At 43.1% G+C, this 14,284-nt stretch overlaps 1 protein-coding gene across 2 annotated transcripts in view; it reads right to left on the reverse strand.

Moving 5' to 3' along the window:
* Positions 1 to 2,340: 2,340 nt before the first annotated feature.
* Positions 2,341 to 14,284, reverse strand: part of IL12RB1 (interleukin 12 receptor subunit beta 1) — a 253,753-nt gene continuing 241,809 nt past the window's right edge. For both annotated transcript variants that reach the window (XM_044280404.1, XM_044280414.1), the window contains one exon: positions 2,341 to 2,917. In XM_044280404.1, the coding sequence (XP_044136339.1) occupies positions 2,543 to 2,917 (375 nt within the window). In that variant the 3' untranslated portion in view covers positions 2,341 to 2,542. The remainder of the gene's footprint in view (positions 2,918 to 14,284) is intronic.

Consider the following 14,284-nt stretch of genomic DNA (forward strand, 5'->3'; position numbering starts at 1 on the left):
GCACTCACTCTGTCTCTGGAAATCTCCAGCACAGCAAGACACACCCCACCCCTATCATCAGCAGGCTGGGTTCTTTAAAGGCCCAGCTCCACCAAAAACCTGGGCTGGCCGTCGGGAACAGGCACCCCCCACTCTTTACCTGATCCCAGTAAGAACCGGCCCGGACACGCTGCGCCAGCAGCATTCGCCGCTGTAACCGCAATGATCCGGTTCTTACTCCACCGAGGCCAGGACCTCTGGTGGCACGTATCGTCCGTCCATTATTATTCCGGGGACTCTCCTACAGGAGGAACAAACTATTTACCACAAAGGAAGATTACAGGAGTCATATCTTGACAACAGTGTATAATGGAAGCAAGATCAGAATTAACAGCAGCAATGATGATACTGGGAAAAAGGATGTTAAAAGGTTTAGTTTCACCAGCACAAAAGCTAAGTGATAAAGCATCACGAGATTATAAAAAATGTAGATACATTTAGGAAGCAAATGCACCAAAAAAGTATAGTTATTTGACATTATAAGCACTCAAGTTCAATCCTTATCTTACTGATAAAAATGTGGCTTAAATAAGTGTTTATGACCTCTTAGTAATTTACAGTAGGATGCACACAGCCTGAAAAACAGTTAACCCTTTGTGACAGAAAGGCTCTAAAATTATTTTTAGCCCCAAATTAGTAAAATGCAATCATAACAAGGCAATCTTATCTGTAATACATTTTACTTTTTACAATTGCTCAGCCAGTCATCTACCTAATGGAGTTCTGTTCTACAAACCGGATTCCAAAAAAGTTGGGACACTATACAAATCGTGAATAAAAACTGAATGCAATGATGTAGAGGTGCCAACTTCTAATATTTTATTCAGAATAGAACATAAATCACGGAACAAAAGTTTAAACTGAGAAAATGTACAATTTTAAGGGAAAAATATGTTGAATCAGAATTTAATGGTGTCAACAAATCCCCAAAAAGTTGGGACAAGGCCATTTTCACCACTGTGTGGCATCTCCCCTTCTTCTTACAACACTCAACAGACGTCTGGGGACCGAGGAGACCAGTTTCTCAAGTTTAGAAATAGGAATGCTCTCCCATTCTTGTCTAATACAGGCCTCTAACTGTTCAATCGTCTTGGACCTTCTTTGTTGCACCTTCCTCTTTATGATGCGCCAAATGATGCGTTCTCTATAGGTGAAAGATCTGAACTGCAGACTGGCCATTTCAGTACCCGGATCCTTCTCCTACACAGCCATGATGTTGTGATTGATGCAGAATGTGGTCTGGCATTATCTTGTTGAAAAATGCAGGGTCTTCCCTGAAAGAGATGAATGGGAGCATATGTTGTTCTAGAACCTGAATATATTTTTCTGCATTGATGGTGCCTTTCCAGACATGCAAGCTGCCCATGCCACACGCACTCATGCAACCCCATACCATCAGAGATGCAGGCTTCTGAACTGACCGTTGATAACTTGGGTTGTCCTTGTCCTCTTTGGTCCGGATGACATGGCGTCCCAGATTTCAAAAAAGAACTTTGAATCGTGACTCGTCTGACCACAGAACAGTCTTCCATTTTGCCACACTCCATTTTAAATGATCCCTGGCCCAGTGAAAACGCCTGAGCTTGTGGATCTTGCTTAGAAATGGCTTCTTCTTTGCACTGTAGAGTTTCAGCTGGCAACGGCGGATGGCACGGTGGATTGTGTTCACTGACAATGGTTTCTGGAAGTATTCCTGAGCCCATTCTGTGATTTCCTTTACAGTAGCATTCCTGTTTGTGGTGCAGTGTTGCTTAAGGGCCCGGAGATCACGGGCATCCAGTATGGTTTTACGGCCTTGACCCTTACGCACAGAGATTGTTCCAGATTCTCTGAATCTTCGGATGATGTTATGCACAGTTGATGATGATAGATGCAAAGTCTTTGCAATTTTTCGCTGGGTAACACCTTTCTGATATTGCTCCACTATCTTTCTGTGCAACATTGTGGGAATTGGTGATCCTCTACCCATCTTGGCTTCTGAGAGACACTACCACTCTGAGAAGCTCTTTTTATACCCAATCATGTTGCCAATTGACCTAATTAGTGTTAATTAGTCTTCCAGCTCTTAGTTATGCTAAAATTTACTTTTTCCAGCCTCTTATTGCTACTTGTGCCAACTTTTTGGGGATTTGTTGACACCGTGAAAATTTGAATCAAAGTATTTTTCCTTTAAAATGATACATTTACTTGGATTAAACGTTTGATCTGTCATCTACGTTCTATTGCAAATAAAATATTGACATTTGCCATCTTCACATCATTGCATTCAGTTTTTATTCACAATATGTTTAGTGTCTCAACTTTTTTGGAATCCGGTTTGTATATTGCTATAACTATAGGCTAGAACTTCCCCTATAAAACCACATGAAGTTATTCTTTTCTATGTGGATTGTGAACCTGTAAATTTCTAAGAAATAAATGATTTGGAATAAAGTAGGAAATATTCATGATATATATACCAGTTTATCCTGCTCAGGGAATTAGGGAATGAACGTCTTTTCCACTAAAATTCACCAGTACAAATGTTCATGTCATTGAGGCTTAGTTGGGTGTCATTTTCTTTTGAGCTTTCTGAGCTGTGAGGTACATAAGCTTTCATTTTCTCAAAGAAATGAGTACTAGTGTCTGTTTCATTTATGGGAGTAATGGGAGCAGCTTGCTTCCTGTATTCAAACTGTAGATCGATCTCCACTTCTGTATCTATGTCAGTCATTTCAAGCTCATTATGTAATAGCTCCTTGGTGCTAACCAGATCCAGCATCTCAGTTTCCGTCACAGTTGTCTCAATACCTTCACTCTTCAAACTGGTCTTGATTATCAATGGTTCTGTATTTTTTTCTTCAAAGCAGGAGTGTACAAGATGTGGGGGGCTCACAATCTACAAGTATATAAATAAAATTATATGAGTGACCTGTTTCCACAAATTGCAGTAAAATTATGTTTTAATGATTATTTCTGAACATTGTTCTACAAACAATAAAAACAATGGTGGAAATTTATCATGTCCTGTTTGCCAGGTTTTTGACACAAAAGGGTAAATTTATCAAGACCTGCATTTTACACGCCGGTCTTAATCTCTCCCCCTCTTGCATCAGATGCGCCACTCTTATTAAGAGGCTCATGCCTCTTCATGTTTGTGGTGCAGCTGTGCAGGTTTGTGCGCTGAAGTGAAGACTTAAACCAGAAAAGAAGCTAAAGGAGATTTCCACTATAATCTATACCAGTTTCCATGCATAGATTATAATAAATATGATAGGCCACCTATGCCAGCTCCACACCACTCGCTTCATTGAAAAGTAGTGAGCAGTGCCCAAACCACCCAAAAAGTCAAAAAAACATTGCAGTGTACGCCACACTTTGTCAATTTTTGGCAACGATTTCCTGGTGTCGAGGGAATGATAAATTTCAACCAATGTTTAAAATGTTGGTGCATGTCACTTTTTGTGTTCTTACTAGTTATGGCTAATTATAGAGGATGGTTATAGAAAAAGTGAAGTGGGTGCAGTGTCCCACTCAGTGATGGTTGTGGGCACTTCAAAATTTTGTATATGCTTATCTAATGTATTTCTGTGTAAACTGTAAATTCCTTATAGCAGGCTGTTTTAGAGGAGTGTGTCATTACATTTATTTGCCCCTAGGTGGCGCTGGTGCCACTTATATATAGCTGAGGGTGTGTCTAGGAGGGTAGAACAAGAGAGAACAGGAGAATAGAGGAAAGGAAGTTAATGGAGGAGCAGAACAGGCCTAGTCCACAATGTAGCTGCTATTTTAGCCCATTAGCTCTGGCCAGGCTAAGGGAGTATAGAGAACAGTATTACAGCAGCACAGAACAGACCAGTGAGTCTACGTCTGGATATAAAGAGTCTAGTGGAGGTTAGAGCTAAATTAGCCAATGGACCAGTGACCAGGAGGAACCTAAAAGTACCTGGACACAGCCAGATGATTAATGCGCAAAATGATCCTTTACCATATTCCTCTATGGACATAGTGGACCGTAATTCTTCATTGAGCATCCTTTCCAAAGAATAGAGCAGAAGACTGATGCCTGCCATTAGGGAGCCTCCCTGTGGATTACTACTGACTAGTAAGAGATATTATATTCAGTACCTGAGTGCTAGAGTGTGGACAAGGTATAGACAGATATAGAAAGAAGGAAAACTCCACATGTTACAATTGCCAAGCCTGTTAAACGGATTACAGCTAAACCAGTATCTGCGTCATATCTTTATGCCATATAAATGAATTGTATTGACTACCTGGAGACAAGTGATTTAAGTAAAAGTTCAACTGTTTTACTACAACCAACTCCTCATTTTTTCCACCACCAATCTTTGCACCTAACGCTGCTGGCATCACAAACACTGGGGACCCTGCCTCCAAGGCACCTAAAACCAATTCCACCAAGGGCACCTCAACCACCCTCTGGCTGGGAATCCCTGGACAAACAGAGTGTGCGCTGAAGGAACTGGTGCTGTCCTTCCCTTCACTGCATGCCGGCCCAGGGAGGCTCTGCTAACCGTTTTGATGATTGATATAGTTGTAAAGGATTTAAGATATTCTGTAAGCAATTACCTGCCCCAGGGCTAAGATGCAGTTGTGCACCAACCCCCCTGCCCCGAACACACACATTCATGCCTATAACTTACTAGAACTCCCCCTCCTCCCTCCGTGAAATCTAACTTAATATAAACTACACCCCTCATCTATAGTATCACTATACTGTACACCTGCCAGAGCACTGTTTTATGATATACTGTGCCATACACATATACATAGTTTACATTGCTTACACATGCACACATATAAGGTAGGTATGTTCAGTGTATCTGAAGAACGCAATGACATCCAAAGTGCATTTAAACTGGTCTATAATAAATCTTTTCTTCTGTTGGAATTAATAAGAGTTGGTGTTTGGCAATTTTACTGTTGTTGCAACACTCCAAGAACAACCTTGAATCCTCAGTTTTGTGATTCCAGAGGCACTAGCAGCTCTTCTGATCCAAGCTTTTTCAAAGACTTTGATTCTTGTGGCATATCTCAACAACATCAGACAAGCACTGTTCTTACCACAATATATCAAAAGCCTCTCTGCCACATAAAAAGACATACCGTAAGTATTATAAATTGCGCATGGTAGGGTAGTTTGGGGCCCTGTTACAGATTTTGCAGTGAGGTCTAGATACACCTTTTATGGCAAAACTCTTTTAGGAGATATCACCAGGAAATTTACAGTGAACCAAGTACAAGGCTTTGTAAGGCTAGTTTAGCTGAATGTATTGATATCTTTCACAAGAAGTACTTTTAATCCATATGCAAATGAGTAGTTACGTGCACCAAGAGTGGGTCCAAGCCAATGCATGCACCCTTGCTCCTCCACCTTCTTTTACCAGCTCTTCCCTTTCCGATTTGATTGACAGGGCCAGGTTCCTGTATAGTCATTTTTTCCTAGCCCTGTCAATCAAAGAGAGGGAGAGGCTGGCAGAGGAAGCAGGAGAAGCATGGTGCACAGAGTAGCTTGGGCTGGTCTTCAGCAAATTTAACTGCGCATTTGCATATGGGTTGAAAGTACTTTTACTTCAGAATGAAGCAACAGATCACTAAATGGAAGGTACCATTATACTTATCCCAGCTAGCCCTACTATGCATTATATCTGATTTAGCAGTGAATTTCCTGGTGACAGATTCTCTTTAAACAGTACATTCAGTAGATAAACACATACAGGGGCGGATTGGGGACTGGACAAAAAAAACTAAACGTAGCCCCATGTTGTAGATGGGTACAAATTGACAGAAGATGGGACAAAACAAGTAGGCAGGGACAACAGAAGTAGGCAGGGCTTGCAGTACCGTAGTGCAGCACAGAATACCGTCCCAGCAGAGCCAAATACCACAGGGCAGCACAAAGTACTACCGCCCCAACCACAGCATTCAACTGTATCACTGTCATGAGGACGGTAATATAATTGAGTTCAAGAAGGGCACCTGAGGCAGTTGAGCATCAGATATATTGATGGACCCTTGGTAGACATTATCAAACATGTTCATAACTCATAAGCAAACAACAAACAATGTTGTGCTCATTAAAAGGTTTTCTTTATTAGTAAATCTAATTGCATAATGCAGGTTTGGGATGTGGCAATAAAAGCATGGGCCATTTTGCATTAGTCACACTTCATCTGGCCTTCCATGGATGGAAGATGGAAGGCAAAATGATATGTAGGTAATGCAAAACTTCCATTGCCTTCACGGCCACATCTCCAACCTGCCTTATGCAATTAGATTTTCTAATAAAGAAACACGTAAGAGCTCTGTTGTCTGTATATTGTGTGGATCATAACTCATAAGCTTCTTCAATAGATCGGTCTGTAAATTGTCGATAAATTATAGAATGTTGCTGGTGTTAAATTGGTATTCCTTATAGATTAGGAATGGAAGGTACAGAAAACTATGAGCAGAAGACATTAGCTGACAATGATCTGTCACGAGGGTGTCAAGAGCCACGCCTGACTCCGTTGTACCCGGGGTCAGGAGGTCGCAGCGGTTGGCTGCACGCTCTATGTCAGATAGGGAAGTTTCCTTATTGTAGCTTTCTGGGTTTGCTTTGCAAACCCTTTTGGCTCACTCAGGGATCCGTAGCTCCTTCTCTCAGCTGTTCCTTGTCCAGCACTCCCAATCCTCCTTATATTCCCCTCTCACACTTCTCTGGTTGCCAGAGATAGAGCTTCCTGCCTGGACATCTATTCTGACCCACTGGAGCTGTGTTGCTGCGTTCTCTGAGTGTTGCCTCAGAACGCTACCCTCCGGATCCCTGTTGGACCTTTGTGGACAATTGTTGCCGTCCACCTGGGTGTTTGTGTTTGTCTGTGTTTGTCTGTCCTCTCCCTGGTGTTTCCCTCTTAGTGCAGTGGTGAGGACTAGCGATCCCACCGGCCCGTTCATTATCTAGGGCTCATTTCAGGGAAAGCCAGGGTTTAGGCACGTGATCGCCGCACGGGTGAGGAACCCGTCTAGGGACGTCAGGGCAGGCAGGTGCCAGCTGCAAGGTGAGTTAGGGCGTCACCACCTTTCCCTCTCCCTTGGGCAGGGCTTTCCCTGTTTTCCTCCCTGTGCGTGTTGCCGGTCATTACATGATCACATTATTTGACACAAAAGCAATGGGGTTGACTCTTGTGGTGGAACTATAAAGTTACAGGTGGATGGTGACAATATCACTAAGGCAGGTGGGGCAAATGACAATTCTTTACTGAATACCAGTGTAACAGAACAAATAGTGTGACATGTACAATCAACACAAATCGTAATTGTCTCTTTGTCTATTTGTGCCCTATGTACTGAGGAACTATCCTTTTACCAGGAGGAACTAAATTGCTTAGTTCAAATTCCCATGGGAATGAAAAAACTAACTGTACCCCTACAGGAAGTAAAGGCAGCAGCCATCTTAGCAAAGGGAGTGCAGAGCTATACTAGCCCTGCAAAAGTTAGCCCTGCAGTTCCAATTTCCACCACTGGAGGTCACCAGAGAATCTCAGATAAAAGCTGTACTGGAATTACAGCTGCAGAGAGTACTGTAGCCAGCAATGACAGCAATGAGAATTTCACATCTCAGAATCCAGTTGCTGCAAAAGAGGCCATGGGTTCTGACCAGGCCTGAAGTTCTTCAGTAAAGCTGGAAGACCTAAGAGTCTGACAAGGTTCAGGAAGGTGAGATACCTGAGACTGGTCCCTGTTTGTCTGTTTTAATGTGTGTGCCCTACAGAGCCACCCTCCTACCTCTTACCTATAAAAGGGACTCATCTATTTCCAGTTGGCAGTTATTGCATCTTATTTTCTTAGGTTGAGTCGGAACCCTGCCCACTGCAAGAGGCATCTGTTACCATGGCAATGACATTTTATTACCTCATGTGGACTGTTTGCCATTGAACTTTGTGGAGGACACACCTGTGTTTTCAAGCTCATGTCACTAGTAACCACCCACGGGTCGGGGGCCTTTCCTATATTTTTGCACTATGCTTTATGGTTTCTAAAACGTTGCAAGCCATGAACCCAAGGAATAGAATCAAACGATTACCTGAGCTCTTTGTAATCCCACCTGTGATTCTGGGACTCTAGGCAGTTAGAGCTGCAAGTTGGGGGTCTTCTACTGCAATGGACAAAACGTGCACTTTTTTTCCATTGTGTGGACTCTTTTGGTCAGAGCAACAATGTGTTCCATTCAGGCACTTTACACTGGACTTTGCACAAATGCCAATACTTAGCGAGCTAGATAGCTGTCATTTTTTTGTTGTTGACAGAAGGCCTGCCTCTGAGGACTCAAGTACTAAAATCGTCATTTCACCATGTGATTGTTCAGTGAGATAAAAGGTGCCTGAAAAGATGTTTTGCATATGCCCTTAACCATTTCTCTTCCAGGTTTGCAAGGGTGCTATAGTTATACAGGAGGGACCACTACTTAGAGTCACAAGCAGTTTCAGTTCTTTAGCACTTGTCAGAGTTGCCAACTGTTTAAGAACACATGAGATAGAGAAAATGGTGGATCTGCATTTGAGCAATTTCAGGCCTTGCTGCACAGGAAGGGAATACAGTATGAAGCCACCCTTCTACTTGCGGATTACGTTGCCGAGTGGGAGTATTACAGAGTGAAGACACCATCACCCTTCCAGTATTGTTAGAGCTCAGCAAACACAAAAGGGAGTTGGCAATGCTAGTTTTATGCACCTGTTATTATACCCTCTGATAAGCGGAGAGGTATGGGTAGACATAGAGAAAAAGAGAAAATTCATTTAGTCAGACCATATCTAGTTACCTGGTACGAGCCTGGAAAAGATAGATAGTGAAAAACTGGAACAATTGAGAGTAGCAAAGCAAAGAGAAGGAACATTTGCACTAAACCTAAAAAGGGGAACCATGCAAATCCTCCAAGCACAACCCGAGGGCGACTTGGGTTTTAAGTAAGGGGGTATGTAGTGGCCCAGAGTGACACTACCATTTCTACATTCCTTTTGCTAACCTGTTTTTTTTGCCATTGTATTAGTTTGCACCACCAACTGTACCACCACCAGCAACGTGTCATTTTGTTATATGCGAAAACTGTTATGTTCATGTATTGTGCCTGTATTGTCCAGCAAGAGGCAGTGTATCTGGAAGAAAATACCTTTAGATAGAATGGAATTTACTATTCCATTGTCCCCCCTTTTGTGCAGAAGTGGGCTAGTACTGCTTCCCACCAAGGGAGGGTTGCAGGAAGCTATAGTTAGTTGAGAATTTGAAGGAGACCAGACAGCATGGCACAGTGAGGGGGCCTTCTCCCCTCCTGCAGCAGGACTCTTCCATAGGAAGCAGCTTACAAAGCACAAGTATTGCAAAGGGGTCAACAGCCAAAGACACCCCACTCAACGGTATAAGAACCTCTACATAGTCCAGAAACCAGACTGAAGCCAGAGAATAGCACAGCAGAGACAGAAAAAGCTAAGTATTCAAGTTTACCTGCCAGTTTACCCGAAGCCAAGAGAAAGATATCAAATATTGTTTGGATGACACGTTTAATGCAAGTTTATTCAAGTAAAAACCGTTAAACTTCACCAAGTCTTGACTCTACTTACTCCACCAACTACAACTCCTTTGTTGCTATGGAGCCTAACCCTGGGGAGCGACAATATCCAGGTAGGTGCACCATGACACAAAACTATCAGGCCACATTACCACTCCTCATTCCTAAACAATGGGACTTAATTGCTCCTGGGGGGCAGCCCATCGTATGTGCATAACACACATACAAATATAAAAATGTAAGATCCAGCTCAATCTTGTAGCAAAGAGGAATACTTTATTGAAGCTATAAAAACTTCCAATACAAGACAGTCCCGTCTACACGTTTCAGACCTTAGGTTTTTTTGGTCATTACTCATGACAAACGAGACCCTCAACTGACTGCACACTATAAGTTCACCGAACACCTGATTCAATGTTTCCTGTAATCAGTGAGCCTAAAGTGCAATCAGGAACACATGTTTCAGATTTAAAAAAGTTACAACATTACTGAAATAAAAAAATAAATAAATGTGTGTACAAATATAAAAAAAGGTGGCATACAATGGCCTATGACATAAATTTAAAAGGTCAACAGTGGGGGTCCCATCTTAATACTGCAGAATAAGATTGTGCCTTTTATTAAGACCCATTGGATGGCGAGTATCAAGCTAAAAAATCCAGAAAGCTTCTCTGTTGAGTAGCTTTCTCCTATGATCACCACCTCTAACAGGAATTGGAACCCTTTCAATACCTTGCACCCACAGTTTCGATGTGTCACCACCATGTGCAACCGCAAAATGTAAACTGGCAGCAGACACGTTGAGGTTTTTATAGTGCATGACATCAGAGATATGCTTGCAGATTCTGGTCTTGATAGGGTTAGTTGTACATCCAACATACTGCAATTCACATGATTCACAGGTAATTAAATATATTGCAAATTTTGTATTACATTTTACATGAGATTTGATTTCATATTCTTTCTTATTGGCAGTCGATTAAAAAAAACTGCCTACTTTGGTGTGATCACAGCAAATACATTTGCCGTTTCTACATCGATAACTGCCTTTATTAACAATCCATGTTGGCTTAGAAATTTTTGTTTCCTGAAATAAACTACGACTTACGATACGTATGATACGCATGATACGCTCCCCCCTTATCCGCCTTCTTAATTACCATATCCTGTCTGTTTTTTAAATTTTGCAAAGCTTTAAAATCACCTCGGGTCATATTTTTACGTCTTTTTATCGTTATTTCACCTTGGGGAGTACTAGCTGCCTTCCCAATATCAGATCTAACTATCATACAAAACACAAAGGTCCCTTTCTACAAGTTCTTGATAGTGGTCTAAAGCAGGGGATCTGGACTGTAAAGGGTAAAAATCCCTATTGGAATTTGTAAACGATACAGATGAAATTAACCGGCTCCAGATCCTGCTCCTGCGTCCGCATTTCCTGCAAAGTACATATATGAATCGATTCTGAAAAACTCATGGCATTACACAAAGACAGAGTGTCATGACACACAAACAAATCAGTCTCAGATGTCAGAGAATTCACCACATCGATTTGTATTGAAATCTCAGAGATTTCTCCTTGAAAATGTTTTTTAAGAGTAAGACTATGTGCCAATCTATTAACATCTAAGATTTCCAGTCTGGAATGGGCAGAATCCTGTCTATTGGCTTGGACCTGGGTATCTTTAAAAAAAAGGAAGTGGGATATATTTCCATCCTGTTATTTCAATTTTTCACGCGTTGCCAAAAATACACAAGGGCATTTTTCCGCCCCCCTCTAAGACCCATTGTGGCAGGGATAGGGTCTTTCTCTGAGACACTCTCGAAGTGGGTTGATTCACTCCTCCAGCCACTTATTCCTTTGATTCCAGGTTTTCTTAAGGACATTAGATCAATATTGCAGGCTTTTTCAGAGTTCAAATCACTGCAGATGTGGTGTCATTATACACCAACATTCCGCATGATCTCGCTTTAAAATCACTCCATTGGTTTTTGAATGCATATAGTGTTTATAGGGGAGCTCTCCGGGAATACATTGAATTATTTTTTGATTTCCTCCTATGGCTCAACTTCTTTATGTTCAATAATGATTTTTATTTACAGGTGTCTGGTGTGTTGATGGGGGCTAGGTTCTCACCCTCCATAGCCAATATTTTCATGGCATGGTGGGAGAGATACTTTCTCCTCATTGACACACACCCTTTTCATGACCAGATACAGTGGTATGGCCTCTACATCGATGACCTGCTGTTTGTTTGGTATGGTGGTGTGGTGGCCATACCACTGTTCAAGGTGGCCATACCGCTGTTCAAGGATTCTCTCAATTCATGTTTGGGCTCTATTTCTTTTAGTGTTCATCATGATGTTGTGTTTCTTTTTTGGATTTGTGCCTGAGGGGGGATGTGCCCCTGTCCAGAGTTCTCATATCTACCTTTAGAAAGGAATTAGCTGGCAACATTACCCTTTTTGCCTCCTCTTTTCATCAGCCGCATGTTATAAGGAATATTCCGAAAGGTGAGATGATCCGTGCAAGACGTAACTGCACAGATAAGGAATCTTTTCTAAGTGAGGCCACCAGTATAACTGGTAGGCTGTCACATAGATTCTATGCTGTCCAACATATCTCCAAGTTTAGGGATTTAGCTTTGTCTATGGACAGAGACACCTTGGTTTTCCCCACGGCGGTTGGCACCAGGAGACACAACCAATCGCAGTGCTCTGGAGCTAAAACCACCATGTTTATCACACAATACAGTGAAGAATTTAAAGAATTATGCAAAATTGTTAATAAATATTTACCTTTGCTGGGATATGATAAGGAATGGTCGCATGCAGTTGTAGGAGGGATTAAATGTGTGGCACGCAAAGCACCTACTTTGGGTAGTGTGCTAAATACCAGACCTCGTGCCCGCTTTACGTCACCTACGTCGAGCTCACGAGACGCGGTATAGTCACGGGTTACCAAAGCGTGGCATCACGCCTTCCAGAGGAGCAGTTAAGGTCAGCTTGGTACAGTTTACACAGACACCTCCTGTTCACGCAGGTACAGAGAGGCAACAAGCTGAGAGAGCCTTTTCACTGCCGCAGTGAAAACAGCACTGTCTCAGCCCGGGTATCTGCAGCGTCCCACTCAGGACACGTGGGAACTGCAAAATTACTGTGAAACGGCATTATTGTAAAAACACAGCCACTAATGCACAAAAGACTGCTCCATTATTGTGTCAACAAACCACCAAACCCAATTGGAGTACTGACCATTGTTGCTCCGGACGCCCAATTCCTTGAGACCGCCACTTGTACGGTGGATAATGGTTGCATCGCCCCTGTAATTCATACAGACCTAGGAGGCGGGCCCTGCATACAGGAAGAGCGTGACGTACGTGCGCACGTTGAAAAGAGAGACGCTGATTGCTTCCTAGAGAGAGAAGTGTATTACCGAAGCAGCATGGCAGGAGAAGCGAGTGAGCTCTGCGCTAGAGACTGGATCTGATCGGGACCTTGTTGCCGCACCGACATGGACCCCTACGCCTATTACTCCTGAACTGCAGGTCCGTGTCCAGGACCTATGGGATCGCCACTGGAGGGAGCGCACTGTGGATCGCCCTGCTGAGATGGCTGATTACAGTACAGGTCAGCATGTAGCCACGATGCCGCGAAACCGGCCTCAGAAATATGCCAAGAGGTCCGGTCTGGCTGCCGATTCCCCAACCATGGCGTGGCCTACTACTGAGCAGACAGAGCTTTGGGCCAAGTTGTCAGCGGAAATCAAGTCGGCTCGACTCAGGCACACCCACGCTTGTAAGAAGCACAATGAGGGTCTGACTCGCAAGTTGCTGGAGGAACCTGTAAAGGACTTCCCGTTTCCAGTACGGAGATTGGGCCGAGTTCTTGACTTCTGTAAGCAGCGAGGGTTTATCCGAGATATGGAAACCAACAGAGACTATTACGTAAAACGCCGGTCTGTAAAGAGGAAGGAGCTCCCTAGTTGGCTACATAGCCTGTACGTCAACGAGACGGACGAGTTCACCCCTGCAGAAAGTACACATGGACCATACGCTACTGCGGTACGTTGCCCAAGACAGCCCACGGAGACCCAGGAACTTGCCAAAGACTCTGAGTCTGAGGAGGATCTTGAACAATAACTTTCTACCGCCCCTGTGCGGCCTGCTACAAAATATGTGCTGCCTAGCACCCAAAATGAATATGCCACTGGATTTGCGGGTACCAACATTCTATGGCAACCAGCCATTGTTACCAAAGATATTACAAGTGAACCTAAACCCCAGAGGGAATGTGTTAGGAGTAAAAAGGCCAGAGCCAAAACGCCTAAGTGCATCTGCGGAGGACTGTGCAGTTTTGTTTCAACAATTGGCTGTACAACAGCATCAGGAATTCACAATCCCAACCTATAAAGGTGAACCAACGAATCCATAATTAATGAGGAATCCCTCAGAGGAATCAAAACCTATAACCAGGATTGACCCTGCAATCCACTCCTAAGCAGCGGATAATGGAGGGAAAACTGGAAGGATCTTCCCCTGCCTGATTCATAGGATTCTGGAAGCCCAATTTCTATGGATGTGTCGTCCTGTTCAGATCCCTACAATTAAGTAGGCCGTATGCCCAACATTTATATGGAGCAGGAGCTGCCATTGTTTTGAGGACTTCTCTTGTTTTTGTTTTGAGCCCCTCTCTGTG

Source organism: Bufo gargarizans, chromosome 1 (genome assembly GCF_014858855.1).
Source record: "Bufo gargarizans isolate SCDJY-AF-19 chromosome 1, ASM1485885v1, whole genome shotgun sequence".
NCBI classification, from domain to species: domain Eukaryota; kingdom Metazoa; phylum Chordata; class Amphibia; order Anura; family Bufonidae; genus Bufo; species Bufo gargarizans.